The sequence below is a fragment of the Adiantum capillus-veneris genome, chromosome 7 (genome assembly GCF_014529385.1).
Source record: "Adiantum capillus-veneris isolate H3 chromosome 7, ASM1452938v2, whole genome shotgun sequence".
Classification (NCBI taxonomy): Eukaryota; Viridiplantae; Streptophyta; class Polypodiopsida; order Polypodiales; family Pteridaceae; genus Adiantum; species Adiantum capillus-veneris.
Window position 1 is genome coordinate 76802550 of NC_140937.1, and position 19782 is coordinate 76822331.

The following is a 19782-nucleotide window of genomic DNA, read 5'->3' on the forward strand; positions in this document are numbered from 1 at the left end:
TACTTCATGACGCAGACCAAGCTCTCCGACAAACAAATGAGCTGGGCAAATTTTCTTTCGCAATTTCATTTTCATATTGCTCACATTGCTGGCAAGCATAATCAAGTAGCTGATGCACTCTCAAGACGGCCGAGAGTGAATGCGGTTTCCATAGTAACTCACAATGATCTATCTTCAATGATAGATGAGTACGCTATTGATCCCGATTTTAGAGATGTGATTTAAGCCCTTGCATTAGGGAAGAAAGAAGAACCATTTATTTTACAAGATGGTTATCTTCTCTATGGCAATAGACTATGCGTTACTAACTCACTACGTGAGAAAGTAATGTATGAATCCCATGCTCCACCTTATGCGGGGCATAGAGGGATTCAGTCTACCTTAAAAATTGAAACATATTTCTATTGCCCTACCATGAAGTGAACATACAAGAGTATGTTTCTAAATGTATGGTATGCCAAAAGACGAAGTTTGATAGAGAGAAGCAGCCTCGATTGCTTCAACCTTTGCCAATCCCTAATTAACCATGGGAGAGCATATCCATGGATTTTATCTTTGAATTGCCTAAGTCTATCCATGGGAATACGGGAATATGGACGATAGTAGACAGGTTCAGTAAACAAGCTCATTTTATACCTGTCAAAAAGACTATCAAAGCCCATCAAATGGCAACCCTCTTCATTTCACAAATTTTCAAGTACCATGGCTTGCCAATGTCCATAGTGTCGGATAGAGATCCTAGAATGACCAGTAATTTCTGAAAGGGTCTCTTTGAGAATTTAGGGACAAGACTAAACTTCTCTTCGGCCTATCATCCACAAACGGATGGCCAAAGTGAAATAGCTAACCTAACCATTCTCGATCTACTAAAAGCCTATGTAACGGAAGTAGATCAAAGATCCCAATGGGAGAAGTACTTACCCTTAGTGGAGTATGCTTACAACAACACTGTACATACTTCCACGGGAAAAGCACCTTTCAAGGTAATTGAGGGAAGATAAAAAAGTCTCTTGCTACTTAAAGTACATGGAAAGATCTTCGCTGCAGATGAGTATAGTCGAGACCTACAAGAATCTTTTCAAACGATTAAGGATGCTATCTCTATCTCACAGCAAAGGCAAAAGGCTGCTGTTGACAAGCACAGAAGAGCCCAAGCCTTTAAAGAAAATGATTGGGTCTTACTCAAATTTCCCAAGGCTCGATTAAGGCACACGACGGGCAAGAATCCTACGGGACACCAAAAGTACTATGCTAAGCTAGCAAAAAGGTACTATGGTCTCTTCCAAATTCTTAGGCCAATCAATGAGATGGCCTATCAACTCAAGTTGCCCAATCATTGGCTCATACACAATGCTTTCCATGTGAGCCTATTAAAGCCTTACAAAGGAGAGTCACCTCAAGAACCAACTATTGAAGATCCACCGGAGATCGAGGACCAAGAGGAGGTGCTGCAGCCCGAGTCCATTCTCCGACATGAAGACAAGGTATTAAGAGGCGGTAAGACTATCTGACGATATCTTATTAAGTTTAAGAATTATCCTTTTGAAGATGCTAGATGGATGCAAGGCATACAATTAAAGGATAACCTAAACCTTGTCAATGCTTACAATGCTTCCCAAGAGTAAGCAAATGTACAAAATGTTAAAAATGAACAAAGTTTTTTTTGTCTTATAAGACTCTTTTTCTTTATTGTGCACAAAAATGAAGTAGTATGCATGCTTAGATCAAGTTTGCGGCGACGACGTCTCCCAAACACCAAGTAGAGCTTGTCACTCTACTATGGAAGACTGATAGGACTAATGTGCAGACATGCTTGCGGCAGCCTGAGGCTCTCAAGCGCCAAATGGACTAGTCATCCATTGTAGAATGATGTCGTAGGGTAACATAGGGATCCTCTACCCGCTAAGAAAAAGACTCATGAATATGCTTTATCTTCTCTACACCATAGTCGAGGACGACTATGATTTCAAGAGAGAGGTAATGTCATAATAATCAATATCTAATTCTCCTAAATGATTTTCTCATATTAAACTGATTATTTAATGTGGGGAAGTGCCGGGGGAGAAAAAGCTAGAATATTGGTTAAGCTAGCAGACCGGCCACAGTAGGGATCCAAAGGAGGGAAAATAGGGATCCAGAGGGGGGGCCATCTGCAAAAGAGCCATGTGCAACAATGGGATAAAAAGACCCTAAGGTTCAGCCCATTAAGACTTCCAAAATGCTAAGGTTCCAAAATTCAAAGGTTGTGTCCAAAGGTCAACCCTAGGGGAAATTGGATGCTTTGTGTGTGACTAAAAAGTCTTTGCATATCCCTACATGGGAGGGGGCGAGCCCTTCTTCTAGGGGATGAGAGAGAAAGTCACACACACACACACACACACACACACAGGCTCCCTTTACACAAAGGGAATTAGGGACACATGTCAGCTCCCTAGCCCAGATGCCCACAAGGTGTGCCCAATTCCTATTGGATGGCCTTGGAGGTGGACCAATGAGAATTAGGCTAGAGTAAATCTAGTTTAATTAATTTAAAAACACTTAATAAAAGAACCAATGAGAATTAAGTCTCCTAGAAGACTATTGGACAGTCTCCCAAGGGGTCCGATGAGCATTCAGGAGCCCAATGGTTTGCTTGATTCCTATTGGCCAGGAGGCAAAGGGGTCCAATGAGAGTTTAGTTTAATTATTAAATTACCTAAAGCTCTCACAAAAGGGGAAAGGGGGACACATGTTAGAAGGCTATCACTTATGCTGCTTAATTGTGATAGGCTTGACTTGGGGAGGTCCAATGAGGGCTGAGCAAGAGCAAATAGCAAGAGGGCTCGCCCAAGAGAGAGAGGGGGCTGATTTTTGCAAGGCATTATCACACACACTCACACAATCTCATGTGTGAAGAAAGAGAAGACTATCTCTTCCCAAGCTTTAATGGAGAGCTCATCACCTACTCCAAGCTTGTGAGATAGAAGCCTACATCGACATACTCTTGGCATGTGGATGCAAATCCAACAAAGAGCCAAGCTTCAATGCATGCTCATCTCCTCTACCATGCTAATTACTAAGCTAAGCTATGCTAATATGAGTGATTATGTGAGGAGATGTACATCTTTCTCCTAAGATACTCCTTCTTCCTCTCAATCTACTCTCATACCTTGCTAGCTCTTTCGAGGTGTGTGAGGTCTTGGGTCTGAGAACGGGGATAATTAAAGTTGTGTTTACTAAGTATTTTGCATAGTGCATGAAGCTTTCATCTTCATTGCACTAGCTAGTCTTGAAGGAACACAAAGAATTGTATTGTACAATGTCTCTCTTGATGGGAGAAGCCATAATACAAAGCCCTTTGGAGGGGGGACCGGCTCCATGCAAATCCAATCCTCAACTGTTGTCAATAGCTTAATTTCTCTCTCTTTTGAAAGTATTGTTGATGCTCTCTAACTAGGTGTTATGCTTTTTGCTGCTCTCTCCACCCAAGCACTCTTGTAATTCTCATTAGGAATCTATTCTAATGAAATTCCCACTATGTTCATGCTAATTTCCGCTACACATAAGTTTTTAGACCATTAAATGTTACACAGACAGTTACAGATTGACTTCCGACGCCTAGTGCGGCGGAAGAAGAGGGCATTTCTGGCTCGCCTAGAGCAAGATCTATACCAGCTATTCTTGAGTCAAGACTCGCGTGAGGCATGGCGGCCTTTTCATGAGCACTCCCCCCCCCCCCCCCCCCCCCCGCCATTACTTCCACAGAGGCTTGGGGCCAATACGCATCATCTCTATACACAGTTCCTGAGCAGTCCTCCCTTCCCGATCCCCCCAATCCATGCCCACACACATGTGCTTTTTTCACCGCGCTGAGATGGTGAGGAAGGCCATTGACAGGATGAGGACTGGGAGAGCTTATGATCATGATGGCTTAGTGGCTGAGCATTTCACGCATGCTAGAGATCTACTAGCACAGCTTGTAGCAGTTATGTTTAACCGTGCCATGTGTGAGGGCTTGCCTGATACTTGGAGCCTATCTACTATTGTACCTATCTTCAAGTCGGGAGACCCTATGGAGCCTGGGAATTATCGCACTATCATGATTGGACACACATTGACACAGTTGTACGCATCTATTCTTGAGCAGCAGTTGAGTAGATGGGCAGAGAGGGAGGGGATACGCGCAGCTGGGCAGGCAGGGTTCAAGAGGGGTTTTTCTACTCTTGACCATATCTTGACACTCAGAGCCATCATTGAGGAGGGCAGATCACATGGGAGACGGATCTATTGTAGCTTTGTGGATTTCCGCAAAGCATTTGACACAGTACCCAGAGCTAGATTGATGCGCAGATTACAGCATATGGAAGTACCCACAGAGCTCATTTGGGGGGTCATGGCATTATACAGGTCAGTAGTGGGGCATGTACGCACCTCAGAGGGTCTATCCACACCGGTTCACTCCACTATTGGGGTGAAGCAGGGTTGCCCGCTCTCTCCTACTCTATTTGGTATGTATGTGGATGAGGTTTCTGACTACATTGAGAGAGATGGTGATAGAGGTGCACAACTGGGAGGGACATTGTAGCGCAGATAGTGTGTCGTGCTCTCTACAGTGTGTGCTCCTCAGTGCAATGTGCGTGACAATCTCACTCCAAACAGACTGGAAACAGGAAACGATAGACAACAACGCTCACAGACACAACAGCAACAGCAACAGTAGACCACACAAATGACTCGACTATCTCAAAGCACTGATAGAGACTCTGGCGTGGCAGCACACTCAGCTCCAGCCCAGGACTCTCAGGTACAATGGGGGTGTCGAGGCTCAGATGTGCAGGGAGAGTGAAGAAGTGCTGTGTGTCTATACTCACTCTAAGCGACTACATAAAGATAAACCCAAAATGACCCAAACGACTACTCATATGCACAACCGTAGAGAGCCACCAACGGCTCATAAATTTCAGCCATCTAGGTCTATCCCGAAAATGAGTGGTGGTGACCTAGCCACGATGTCCACTAGGCCACCGTCCGTATCCTGCCACGTGTCGTTTGTCCAGCCGAGAGAGTTTGTCCAGTGTGAACCAGACCCGACCAACTGTACCAACTGTATGTCCTGTGAAAGTGAAAGTGACATTGTAGCCCTGCTACAGGTTGCCCGCCACAAAACCACTCACCGTCCCGGTGAGAGAACCGCTGAAACTGCTAAAAGACTGAACTGTAATAATAACTGACTATTGTACTGACATGGTGAAAAGACCGTCACTCATCATCCCAGAGAAAGAGTAGTCGCTATAGCTGCACTCGAAGGATTGGTCTCCGGAGGTGGAGCCATCAAATCAATGATGGAACTTCGTTGTAGGGACTGCAGAGCTGGTAGAGGCTGCTGGGCTCTATCAATAACCTGGCCCCCTGTGAAAGGAGCCGCCAGCTGCTGCACGGCAGAGGGTAACACCTGTCCGGAAGTGAACTGAGGACGGCGAGTGACACAGCCATGGCGGTGAGCCCCAGCAACACCGTCGCAGCAAGGAGCGCTATGCATGTGGGACGATGAGGACTGAAATCCGTGAGGGTACTGTGGACTGTAGTACGGAACTGGAGGCTGAGGCTGTGTGTATAGTCCCGGGAAGTGTTGAGAAGGACCTGCTGTCTACAATGGTGGTCCGGATCCAGTCCATCCAAACCCTCCCTGAGCCTGAGCCTGAAGGTCTCCAAGCGTTTCCCTAAACATTTGTACTTGTGCCCGAAGGTCTTCAATGATGTCCGACTTTATCTTCAAAGCTTGCTGTAGCGCGAATATCGTAGCATCCCGATCCGAGATGGCACTTTCGGCCACCTTCAGAGATCCTGCCATAGCTGCATATATGGCAGAGTGGCGCTGGTGCGTAGCGGCTAATTGTTCCGCTCCAAGCTCTATGGTAGCGATAGCATTCCTGGAGTCTTGTAATACTTTTTCCGAAAGATGTACAAGAGAAGTAGAGTCAGCCGGAGGTGATGATGTCCCAAGTGGCACCAATGGGTCACTATGAGGAGGCACTACTGGTCGAGTAGGAGCTGAGACAGGATCTGAGATGGTAGTTGCGGGTGGAGTCAGATGCGTATGGATGAAGACAGGGGAAGAAGGTAGAGGAATCTCCGAGGGAGAAGCCGCCGATTTGTTGTGAAATTCGGGAGTCGACACTGGTGGCATGAGAGGGGTGGTAGACAGACACCGCCGCGGAAGATGTGTGACTTTATTCTGTTGGCTCTCTGATATATTAGAGATTCTGCTGCATCTTTGGCCACCTTTGCTTTTATCTTCTTTTTCTTGTGAATTACAGGATCTGCATGAATGTTTAGTGATTTCCTTTTCCCTTTCACACATTGCGTATCATCATCTACTTCGTCTGGTGTAACAGGAATACTGACAACCCATGCCAAGAGAGGGGTTGCAAAGCATTTGAAGCTGAGCTGTACAGATCTCACCTGGTCCGAAATCTTTTTGCCCGAGACTGTAAAGATGAGAACACGATCTGGTGAAATCCACACGGTTGAGCATGTAGCAAACAGTAAAGACTGTCCTAGTGAGATACTGTAGTGGGCAATTCACATTTCCCTTTATTTTCTTTGGCATCTCTAGCAAGAAAGTAGTACCTAAAGATTGCCAAGATCTGTTTATTTCTTTCATAGTTCGGATGATTTGTACTGAACAGTTCCTCGCATGACTGAATTGTGGCCTCCTTAGAAATCTGAGAGAAGGTTCTAGTGGCAGGCTTCACAGCTAGGAAGGTTTTCATACCCATAGCATGGCCCAGCCTTGTAGCGGTGAGTTTATGACCTCTGACCTTGGGAAAGTTCTTCAAAAGATCATGAATCATCTCTATAGGAACAGTGGTTGGGAGATCTTCTGCCAGTGCTGTGAGACCCATAGTTTGTAGTTGGTCCTTGGAGAGTATTTGGCTGAGAGACGGTCGAGGTGGCTGTAGATAAACGGCCCAGGAGAATGGTGTGCGACTTTTCGATGCAGCTGGCCAAGCAATTTCCTGGTGGATGACTTCCTGATTGCGTGTCTTTTTACCTACTGTTTTTAAGTTTGTTTCTTTTGATGCATCCGACTCAGAGACAGCTTCTGACTCTGACTCCGAAGTTGGGGATGCCTTATAACTTTCATCGCTTGCATCACTTGAGGTGAAGCCATCCACATCATCCACATCTTGGCTGTTAGTTCCCGAATCCTGCTCCTCTTTAGCAGAACTCTCCTGCGGAGGTGGTGGCTTCTTAATTGCTTTTCTTGAGTGTTTGCTAGTACCTGCCATGATAACTGTAGTTTCTTCTTGAACTACTCATATGCACACCTCGTGCAGAAAGACCCAATAGAGAGCAGAAGAACTTCAAACACTGTCAGTCGAGTTGGTGAATACCAGAAAACTGGACTAGAGATGGCCCGGCGACCTGGTTTGAATTTCGAGCAGTTGGACGAATTTGGAAGTTTTCGAATTGGGAACGGTGGGTGATAGGGAGAGAAATTGTAAAGCAGGCCGAATTGGGGGAATATGAGAGGATTGTCAAAGGGTGAAATATGAGACGAGTTTGAAAAAACTAGGGTACGAATTGCGTGAAAGTTTGACTGATTGGAAAAGGGTGTAATTTGGGCAGGGCTAAAGTCCGACTGCATTGGCGAATTTGGCAGGGGGCGAAAAAGGCAGTAGGGACGAATTTGGCCAAAGGAAAGGGGACGAATTTTGATAAGGCAGAGAAGGAAGAATTGGAGAAAGGGGAGGGGAGGGCCGAATATGGAAGGGGGGACGAATATGGAGGAGGGACGAATAAGGAGGGGAGGGGGGATTAATTGAGACGAAAGGGATGGAGACGAACTAGAAGGCAGAGGGCGAATTTGGGAAGGGAGGGGGTCGAATTGGGCAGGAGAAGCAGGAGAGGGGCGAATTCTGGAAGGGAGGGGGTCGAATTGGGCAGTGAGCGAATTTGGGAAGGGAGGGGGTCGACTTGGGTAGGAGAAGGGGTGAATTGGGTTGGGCAAGAGGGACGAATTGGCAGGGCATAGGGGGCGAAATGGTGAAGGGGCGAATTGGGATGGGAGAGAGGGTCGGATTGGGAACTAGGGGAGGGGTTCGAATTGGTAGGAGAAGGCAGGTAGGGGCGAATTTCTGGAAGGGACTAATTCAGCATGGGCGAATTTGGGAGGGAAGGGTGGCGAATTTGGAGAGAGCAGATTTGGGAGGGAAGGGTGGCGAATTTGGAGAGAGCAGAGGAGGGGGAATTTAAGAGATAGGGGTGGGAGACTAATTTGACAAATGGGACGATTGGCCGCCAATGCTGAAGACGACATTTTGAGGCTGTGCCCCTCCGGTGAGGATACCATACATCACTTGCACACTTTGCAGAGAGGCATACAGCAATGATTTTACCGCTGCTTGATTGCCCAAGCATGTCCTTGAATTTTGCCCCTTGTGACCACAGTGGGAACAATGCCCAGCCATGTTCGAGGAAGGCAAAGCAAGGCTAAGAACTTACTTACCAAATCTTTACTGACAAGCTACTTATATGTGGAGACCTTGAGAGAAGCTAGTAACCTTAAAGAAAAGATCACAAAAGAGACTGTAGCCTGCTACAGTGTCACTTTCACTTTCATATGACAGTAGTTTATAGTTGGGCTTTGGTCAGTTGGCCTTTGGTCTGGTCGGTTCACACTTGGGTAGACACGTGGCAGGGTGGTCTAGTGGACATCGTGGCCAGGTCACCACCGCCACCCAATGGGGATAGACTTAGATGATGTTCTTTATGGGCCGTTGGTGGCTCTTATGGTTGTACATATGAGTAGTCATTTTTGGGGGCAGTTCTATCTTATCTTGCACGTAGTCGTCTAGAGTGGGTCTTTACACAGAGCACGTCTGCACCATCCAGGCACATCTGAGCCTCGACAACCCCATTGTACCTGAGAGTCCTGGGCTGGAGCTGAGTGTGCTGCCATGCCAGAGTCTGTATCAGTCTTTGAGATAGTCGAGTCATATGTTCTGGTCTGCTGTTGTGTCTTTGAGAGCTTTGTTGACGTCTATTGTTTCCTTTCTGTTCATCTGTTTGAGGGAGATTCAGTCTGTTTGAGTGAGATTGTCACGCACATTGCACTGAGGACCACCCACTGTAGAGAGCACGACAAGTTATCCGCGCTACAGAGACTAGGAGCTTAACTGGAAATACCTTAGTGCTAATGTCAAATAACACTGATGATATAACAATTAGAGAAAGAGTGATTCGATTGTAAGAAGTTGAAGACAATACCCAATTATCGAGACTGAGTGGGAAATGATACTTCAGACTGAAAGATGGAAACTTCTACAACCCTAGCAGAGATTGAGACATAACAGAACTCCCGTTTTGGTGGAAAGGTAGTTGGGAGGAGATAGATGGGCTATTTGAACCTACATATGGCGAAATCGTTGCAGATTGCTTACTCAGAGTAATAGCACTTGATCCTGGAGCCGTTTACCAGAGGCAATGGAACACCATCCAAAGTTATTAACTGGATTGCTCCTTGTGGCAAAATTTCCTGCACCCTGAATGGCCCTTGCCAGGCTGGAACCAGTTTTTTAGCCTTTTTCAGATACTTAGCTTGATAAAAGTAGCACCAGTGCTCCTTGCGTTATTTGCGGCTTTCGGAGATGGCGATCATGCCATGCTTTGCGACGAAGCTGCTCTGCTTCCAGAGCCCGGGAAGCCAAACTTCAGCTTTCCTCCAGAAGGTAAAGACGAGAGACAGATGCCGACCCCAAATCTCCATTGGCACGCAGACTACCCACTCGCGGAGATCCTGAATTGAACTCAAAGGGTGCTATTGCTTCCAAACCGAAGGCTAATTGAAATGGGGTGTGATTGGTTGTGGCTTTGAAAGAAGTGCGGTATGCCCAAAGGGTGCCGTGGATAGCTTGACCCCAAGTCGCAGGATGCAGATGACATGCTTTCCGCGCAGAAGTGCTATCAGAACCTTATTAGTGCTCTCCGCCTGCCCATTTGCTCTAGGGTAATAGGAACAAGATTTTCGGTGAAGAATCTTGTAGTTGGCCAGCAAGGTTGAAATTGTTTCATTCACAAAGTGACTACCCCTATCACTGGTGATTTCCAAGGGACACCCAAACCTGCACAAAATATTTTCGTAGAGAAACTTGGCTACAGTAGTGCCAGTGCAATCCGTTGTTGCCAGTACCTTTGCCTACTTTGTTGCATAATCTGTAGCCACTAGTAGATACTTCCGATGTCCTAGTTGGGCGGAGGGAGTAATTGGACCCACAAAATCAATGCCCCATCTCTCAAAGGGCTGCCATGCCATAGAGACCTTCATGGGACGGTTTGATTGCTTGCTTGGTTTGGGGCCAGAGCGCTGAAATACATCACATACTTTGACATAGGCAATTGCATCTCGAAAAATATAGGGCCACCATAAGCCACACTGGAGAATCTTCTGAGCAATAATATGACCAGGGTAATGGCCATCAGTGGGACCACTGTGGGCATCCTCCAAAATAAACTCCACTTCATGAGGAGAGACACAACGCCTCAGAACACCATCCTGTCCTGACTTGTATAGCTGGCATCCAATTAGTGTGAATGGCCTTGCCTTCAACAATAGTCGTCGTTTCTGGAGTGGAGAAGCATTCTCTGGGTACATGCCAGTAGAAAGTAGATGCAAAACATCGCCGTACCATTCCGGAGTGGTATCCACCTTAAAGAGGTTGCTATCTAGAAAGTCGTCTGCAATCCCTGTTGCTTCTTCACCCGTGTGAATGCGAGAGAGGTGGTCAGCAAGGACATGATGTTTGCCGGGCCTGAGTACCACTTCAAAATCAAATTCTTGAAATAGGAGTAGCCATCACCATACTTGACCTGCAACTTGCGGCTTGTTGAGCAAATAGCGCACGGCATGGTGCTCAGTAATAACTGTGAAGTGGACCCCTAATAAATAATGCCGAAATTTTTGCAGAGCATACACGATAGCTTAGCCTTTCCTTTCTGTGGTGCTATAGTTATGTTTTGCCTTGGTGAGTAGGCGACTTGCATAGTGAACAGGGCGATCCAGGTTGTACTCCTTACTAGGCTGAGTCAGAGCACAGCACCCACCGCCAATTGACTGGCATCAGTATGTACATGAAAAGGGAGAGACCAATCGGGAGTACTAGGATAGGTGCTTCAGTGAGGCGTTTTTTGAGATATGCAAAAGCTTTAGTCTCTACATTCGACCATTGGAAGGGAACAACACTAGTTAGGCGTGTTAGTGGCTGAGCCACCTGCGCATACATGCGTATAAACCTGCGATGATAGCTTGTGTGACCAACAAAGCTCTGTACCCCTTTTGGATTGATGGGGGGTGGTAACTTCAAGATTGCCACAATCTTCTCTGGGTCAGGTGCTAAACCTTTAGCAGACACCACATGGCCTAGCAGTGTGCCCTTAGTGACCAAAATGACATTTGTTAGGATTCAGCTTTAAGCGCACCTCTCTGCATCGGAGGAAGACAGCAGAGAGTTGAGCGAGGTGTTCCTCTAGATTTTCCACTGGGGTTGAACATTGAGCACCCGAGAAGGTCGAAAAATCGTCCATGAAGATGCGAAGATGATCTGTAAGCAGAGGACAAAAGATGAGATATACCGCCCTATTGAAAGAAGGTGGAGCGTTTTTCAACCCAAAAGACATTCTAGTGTAGATAAAAATACCCCAGGGAGTCACAAAGGCCATTTTCAACTGATCACCTGGATGGATGCCCAACTGATTGTATCAACTAAACCCATCCATGAAACTATACAAAACATGCCCTGCTACGTCCTCGAGCACACGCTCGGTGAAAGGTGTGGGGAAACCATCTGGAATAGTTACCTTATTTAGCGCACGGTAATCTACGCACATGAGAATTTTATTTGACTGCTTCTTAGGCGCTATCACCATGGGTGATAACCACTCAGAGTGCTCCACAGGTACAATGATCCCTGCCTCTTGCATTTTTTCGAGCTCCAACTTGACAGCCTCTGCATACTTTGGGTTGAGCTTATAAGCTCGGCCTCTGAGACAGGCTTCGCCCCTTCAACCAGAGGGATAGTGTGGAGACCTAATTCTGGTGGGATCCCTTCCAAATCCTTGTAGGACCAAGCAAAAACATCCTTAAACGAGTGAATAAAAGAAACTACCTAATCAAGTAATGCGGGATGCTCCCATAACCAAGCTGCTAAGAGGACGTACTGAGGGTCATCAAGGTCGCCCAGGTTGACTTTTTTGACAGGGTCAGGGGGTGTAACAGTGGAGGGTACTTGAGAAGTTGAGAACTGAGCTGCCTCTTTGAGCCTCGAACTTCATGTGCTGGTGTTTGATCGATTGGAAACTCCGCATACTCTTCTTGTAACCATCCTGGTGGAAGCTCCTCGAAGGGTAAATCTTCAGACACAGGCATAACCGAGTGCTTTTGAGGGGGCGTGGCGTCCGACCTGGAAGATGTTAGAGGGAGGGGGAAATCATTGGCGAGTTCATGCAGAGGAGATTTTTTCCTCCTTCGGTGATGTGTTATAGGTTCCCCGAGGCCAAGGGCTTCAGTAGGCGGATCATCTGAATCATGAGAATTTGGGGCTGACGCACTTGTTGGACTGAACCACTGTCTGCTGTAGGACTACTGTTTGCTGTAGGGCTTGGGACATTTATGTCCGCCAGAGGAGTTGGGAGAGAGTGTTACCGGCACAGGTGAGTTTTGAATAGAAACAACATAGCATGGCATCGAGGCGGTAGCTTCCAACCACTGCAGTAGGTCTTCGTTAGACCCGTCAAGTGGGGTGGGCTGCTCAGGGTCGGGGTTGGACTGTACTGACAATGAGCTGTGATGAACCACTGGATCCATACCTCCTTCGAGCCGAATTGGTTGCATGGGGAAACCAGGAGAATGTATCCACATGGCGTCGTTTCCCCAATCATGCAGTGCTTTAGTATGCCGCAACCATGGTCTACCAATCAGCAACGGAAATCCTCCCTCCACCTGAGGAAGACTGACCACCACAAAATCTAAGCTAAATGTGAAGCCTTGTACCATCAATGGCACATTCTCTAGTATGCCCACCGGGTAGACTGTCCTCTGGTCTGCCAATGTAACAGTGAATGGAGCAGGGCGGTTAGGTTGCAAGCCTAAGGCCAACATAGTAAATTCTGGCATCAGATTGATCCCAGATCCACCATCCACTATGACGCCTGAGAATTGATGCCCAAGAATAGACACACTGAGATGAGGACTTTTGTAGTCGGTGAGGGGAGCAGCTGGATATGAAATTATATAGGACTCCTAAGGGTTGCACAGGTAGGTGCCCGCCATTAGGCCCTGCACCCGGGTACAGAGACTGGATGATGGAAAGGGTGTCACTTCTAAAATTTGCATCAAGTTGAAGCATGTCGTACAGTGACACTTGCTGAAAAGTGTTTTTTAAGATAGACTCTGCTGCGGGCTTGTTTCCTTTGACGAGATCTTGCTCTGGTATCTTGACCTTCTGCAAGTCCTCTATCGCTTCCATGAAAGCACCATCAATATCTGATAGAAGCGAGGTAGGTTGGCTCTTGACACTACCTGCTGGTTTGGCAGCTACTACTGGAGTTTGACTCATTTGTGTGACAGAAGATGGAAAGATTGGACCGCCAGGGAGGCTGAGACCAAGAGCATCTCTCTGTGCCCGTGTGAGCACACCAGCTGGCTCTTCCACTTGCTTCAACCCATCTCGAGAGGCAACTACAAGCATGGAAGGCGGGGCCTGTGGAATTGAGTTCACTGTGATGAGGTTAAGCTTTGGGAATGTAAACTCCTGTTGGTTTTGGCTTGTGCTTGCAGATGTGGACGCTCTTTGTTTTGGGCAATCCTTACTATAGTGATCCTTAGCTTCAGGGCAATGTCGGCAAGGAGGGGACCCTTCTGGTAAGGGAAATTTGCTCTGATAGTGTCCATACTCCCCGCACCTGTAGCACAAAATTGCCTATTTGAGGGACGAGGTGGTCTCGGCCCTTGCTGCATGGGACCGGATGCTGACGTGTAGAAGCTTTGGGCAATTGAAGGAGTACTAGCATGATAAAAGCTGGGGGATGTAAAGTTGTTGTGCATACCTTGCATAGGAGGTGTTGTCAGCAGAGGTGGCATCGGGTTTTGATGGCTATATGGTGACACCATGTTTGATGCAGGTGCTAGCCCTTGTTGGAGAGACGGACCTAGACTTTGTTGTATCTGCCGTAATCCCTTGACATAAAAGCAATCCTTGTCTTCATGCCCAGACTTCTCGCAGAAGTGGCAATAAGCTCGAAGGGGACAGTCTTGTGGAGGATGTCCTGAAGAGTGACACGAGCTGCACCATACCATAGCTTTAGTCTCCTGTTGAGACCGAAGCTCTTCTAGCTATCTCTTGATTTGATCCAAAGCCTCTAGATGTGGGGGTTTCTCCTGGCGAAGAGAGATATTTTTCTCCTCTTGAAGAGCGCGTTGTAGTTTTAGGGCTTCAAGTTCTCTACGCAAAGAAGTCAATGGATCAGTAGTACTTTCTGAAAACACAGAGGGGGTCTCTATGTGAGAGGAGTTGTTGAACAACTTCCTAGCCCCCTCTATCCTAGTAGCAGCTGCGATAAACTCCTCCATAGTGGCGTCGGGTCGGAGACTCTCTCGAAGTTTTTGCTGCGATGTTTTGGGAAGCGCCTTCTCCACCCACTTCTTAACCATGAATTCACCGGGTTGCTGGGGAAGCTTGGAAACCACAGACTTGGTCTTGGTCATAAGCTCTGCAAAAGTCTCCTCTGGCTAGAGCACCATGTTGTCCAACTCATCCAACACCTTCTCCTGGTAGTCACCTGGCCTGAAAGCTGCACAAAACTGTTTTCTTAAGGCTGCCCAAGTTGCAAAATGATTTTCTCCAAACTGGCTGTACCATTTGTCTGCTAAGCCATCCAAGGTGGATGGAAAGAGTACCAAATAAGCATCTTCCCTGTTAAGACCACGACCCGTACAGAGAGATACAAACCTCCTTGCATGGTCATCAGCATCTTCTGAAGAGAGTCCTTTGAATGTAGGGAATTTGATGTTTACCTTGGCCAAAACGCTAGCCAACGGCTCCATGGCCCCTTGCTGAGCTTGTTGCTCAATAGCCTGCTGTAGCAGAATAGGAGAGATCTTTGCTGGAGAAGGTGATCTGGAAGATGTGGAACCGGATGGAGGAATGGGTGATGTCGTATGTGGAGGTATGGGTGAAGAGGTTGATGGACTTCTACTAGGCAATAAGGGTCGTCTTCTATTGTAGTACTTCAAAGGGATCAGTAGTGCGCTTTGACGCTCGACTGACCGCCTTGTATGTGTCATGCAGTGACCACCAATCCAACCGAACCTTGGACAAGAAAACCTGTACTGGTTGAAGACAGGTCTAGACTCAGGTTGAACCAAGGACGAGGAGAGACTAGACCAGGGACGAGGACAGATTGGACCAGGCTAGAGAGACCAGAGAAGGACGAGAACAGATTGGACCAAGCTAGAGAGACCAGACCAATTGGACCAGGGGGAGATAGGACCAGACCAATTGGACTAGGGCAAGAGAGGACCAGCCCAACAGGCTACACAGTGCCGGGCAAAGTAGGCAAAGCTAGATAAACCCAACTAACTTCACAGAGAGTGAGACTTTAGTTGAGGTCCCACCGTGATCGCCAAAATGAGAGCACCTGTAGCGCAGATAGTGTGTCATGCTCTCTACACTCGGTGCTCCTCAGTGCAATGTGCGTGACAATCTCACTCAAAACAGACTGGAAACAGGAAACAATAGACAACAACGCTCATAGACACAACAACAACAACAACAGTAGACCACACAAATGACTCGACTATCTCAAAGCATTGATAGAGACTCTCGCATGGCAGCACACTCAGCTCCAGCCCAGGACTCTCAGGTACAATGGGGGTGTCGAGGCTCAAATGTGCAGGGAGAGTGAAGAAGTGCTGTGTGTCTACACTCACTCTAAGCGACTACATAAAGATAAACCCAAAATGACCCAAACGACTACTCATATGCACAACCGTAGGGAGCCACCAACGGCTCATAAATTTCAGCCATCTAAGTCTATCCCGAAACTGAGTGGTGGTGACCTGGCCACGATGTCCACTAGGCCACCGTCCGTATCCTGCCACGTGTCATTTGTCCAGCCGAGAGAGTCAGTCCAGTGTGAACCAGACCCGACCAACTGTACCAACTGTATGTCCTGGGAAAGTGAAAGTGACATTGTAGCCCTGCTACAGACATGGATTCCCACTATTGTTATATGCTGATGATATTGTGTTGATCTCCGACTCTCCGGAGGGGATGCAACGTCACTTGGATGCTTTGCATAGGTTTGCCCACGAAAGTGGTTTGTCCGTCAACCTTGGTAAAACCAAGGTCATGGTATTTAATACCACCCCATAGTGGATCAGGAGGTCAGCGCCTGCATTCACATATGGCCAGGAGAAAGTGGAGTCTACAGATGCTTATACTAACCTTGGAGTGGTGTTTAGTGGGCCAGCATTTTCACTGAGGAGGGCAGAAGAGACTAGATTGACCAGAGCCCAGGCAGCATCGGGTAGATTGGAAAGGATGTGTTCACAGGTTCAGTTTCAGGAGCCTCGCTCTTTGACACTTTGGTGGCTTCTGCATTGCTTTATGGAGCGGAGATTTGGGGACCTTCATTGGATCATCACGGGAGGACAACCCGCACTGATGGATGGGGGGACATGGAGAAGCCTCTGGTCTCTATGATCTCGCGGCTCATTAGAGCCAAGGCTTTAGTACCACGTGCCATTGTCCGAGCAGAGCTAGCTGCCCCCCCACTAGTGGTTGAGGCGCTCACCAGATCTGTCTCCTTCATACACCGCATGTGGGAACTTCCCAGAGAAAGATATGCCCGCCTTGCACTTGAGTCCTCTCGACAGTTAGCCATGCAAGGAGATACAGCATGCTGGTATAGGGAGATGATGTCATGGTTTCAGGCACATGGGTTTAGCATAGACAGATTGCCTCCTTTCCAGTACTCACTACATGCACCCTCTTTGACTCTTACACAGTCCGAGATCAGCAGGCTCATCCGCCAGGACCTAACTCAGCTAGACACCAGGAGGACATGGATACAGCCAGCACAAGAGCTGGGCACGAAGATGGCTTTCTACAGAGAGCATCTTCTCTAGTTTACGGAGGACGGTTTTGTGACGAGGCCCAGGTACATGGACACCCACTTGTCTCATGGGGTACGATGTGCTATTGGCCAGATACAAACATCTTCACACCAGCTGCGGATCGAGACTGGGAGATACAGTGGAGTACCATCAGAGGCCAGGACATGCCCCCTATGTGACATAGAGCCTGAGACAGAGTTGCACTACACATGCCACTGCCCCGTCTACTACGAGATACAAGGCCGCTTCCACTGCTTGTTCAGAGAGGGCTTTGGACCACTCTCTAGAGTCATGCGGTACGAGGATCACAGATGCTTGGGTTTGTTTTTGCTCGAGCTGCGTAGACACAGAGAGAGCCTGATGAGAGGAGAGGCTAGCTAGTCTCAGAGGTAGATCATAGACTTCTTTAGAGCAGACACTGGACACCCGGAGGAGTTACTACCACAGCAGAGCTCGTCGCCTCACGCCAGAGGCACACTGATCGACCGGGTGACCGAGCTGGGGAGATCCAGACGCCCGCGACTACGGAGGACTACACAGCACTGACGGAGGCTGCATCAGAGGATTTGGGTCACTTTGGCCCGACATACACAACGCCCGGTCAGACTACTGACCATGGAGGAGATTGATGAGACCTGCCAGCGACCGATGCTGGATCTCTTGTGATTTTAGCTATCCCAGCTTAGTTCACACCTTGGAGTTTAGGATTCCATAGTAGTCATTTAGTCATTTTGTCATATTGTCATTTTCATTTCATTTTGTTACTTTTGTTACTCGGACTTTGTATCAGATCCACCACATTGTAACTTTTAGGTCTCATAGGTCACTTTGGCCTTTTGAAGACGTTAATATAACATTTCATTTCATTTCATTTCTCTCTCTCTCTCTCTACTCTCGTCGGATAGATCTTTGAGGTCTCTTGGGATAGATTCCTATGACGTTAAAATTCTCTTCTCCTTCTTCTTCTTCTTCTCTCTCTCTCTCTCTCTCTCTCTCTCTCTCTCTCACACACACACACACACACACACACACACACACACCTCGGACAACAAATTTTTGGAATTTTTAGGTTCATATGGACCGAGGTTTGACGCATTGATGAAGCCAGCCATCCAACTCGGGAAGAACCTATATGTCACCTGACCATAAAAAATAACGTAGTTAAGTAGGGAAAATTACTGAAGAGAAGGGTTGAATATGTTTTCTTGTGAGAAAAATAAGCACTTGACACGCAGTTATGATCTTTTCTTTAGACAAAAAGAAAAGCAATTTGAAAAACGAGAGAGGCAAATGACTTACATCTTCAGTAAATGAAAGGACACATATTGACTCTAACAGGGATGCATCAGCTTGAAGACTTCTCAATATAGCCATCAAAGATGTTGTGTCCCCCTGCAATCAGTTATTAAGCATAATAAGATTCTAAAGAAACTGCAAGAGATTGAAAGCAATTCAAGATAGTATACCTCAACAAAGAGAACATTAGGTACAAGTGTATGTCTTCATATTTGAGACTATGCCAAGCTAACATTTTGTATGTGAGTACGTATGAAAGGGGTGTGAGCTGGTTGCCACTCAGGATCAAAGAGTGTGCTAGGCCCCTCTTTTGGGAGCTTGAAATACAGGTATTGTGGCCTGAATGAAAACAGGCGTTTCTACCAAAGCTGAGAAACTTCTGGAGAAAGTTTTTGAGAGGCAGATAAAGGTCAACCTCCTTATGCAAGAGCCATAAAACTGGCAGGAAAAATACAAGCCAATACAAAGGTGGCCTCTACCCACCATGAGCACAATTATGGATGATCTTCATAGAGCTCTGGTCTTGGAAGGATACATTTTATGTCAAATAATGTCATGAGCAAACCCTCTGGATAATGAGTTCCAGAGGTGCTCTTATGAGGTCCCCAGCAGCAAGGTCAAATTGGTTGAGTGCCATTTGCAACAACCGGATTTTTCCAAGTGCTGGTAGGGTCATTATCTCAGAGGAGTCTTCTGCTGGTCTCATCAAAGGGAACATTTTACATGCTATTCCCTGTTTTCCAGCTTTAAGCCTGAGGTCTTGCAGTGTGGATGTCCTGTGTGGGTTGACTTCCCTGAAATCCCATATTTCTAGTGGGGGCGAATTCAATAAGTGGTTGGAGCACTGAATAAGGTTTTGTATGCAGCCTTGGGGGGCAGCAATGGGCAGTCTCCCAACTATTAGATATTTTTGCATTATATTGAACAGGTGCAACCCACTCCTGAGTTTTAAGGTAATGGCTGAGCTGGGCATGACATATCCTTGGAAGTAAAATGTCATGTGTTTACTGACGTCTGCTTTAAATGAAGGAAACTGGCATTTTGATAAGGACTACCCACAGTAGCGCTAACCACACTAACCAAAGATTCCAAATAACCTCGTCATTGCACATTTTGTGGAAAGAATGGCCATCTTGAAGAAAAATGTTTTGCTAATAAGTTATCTGTTGAAAATAAAGCATTAGATAAGTCCACAGAAGAAGAACTTACATTGCTTGTGCCTCTCCCTCTTCTATCTCACTCTCTCCTAGTGTATCCTCTCTTGGTGATTGCACCACCCACTCTGCAAAAACTTAAGGCCGTGGCCAAGAGTGAGTGGATTGGCGATAATG

At 46.9% G+C, this 19782-nt stretch overlaps 1 protein-coding gene and 1 pseudogene across 1 annotated transcript in view; both read right to left on the reverse strand.

The window, feature by feature from the left end:
• LOC147454089 (uncharacterized) overlaps positions 1-19782 on the reverse strand; it is a 147211-nt gene that overhangs the window by 13984 nt on the left and 113445 nt on the right. Inside the window, exons 4-5 of the mRNA XM_086517264.1 lie at positions 18455-18547; positions 18196-18294 (exon numbers count right to left, since the gene is read on the reverse strand). Coding sequence (XP_086373390.1) covers positions 18196-18294; positions 18455-18547 — 192 coding nt within the window. The remainder of the gene's footprint in view (positions 1-18195; positions 18295-18454; positions 18548-19782) is intronic.
• On the reverse strand, positions 12620-13727 carry LOC147454090 (uncharacterized; annotated as a pseudogene).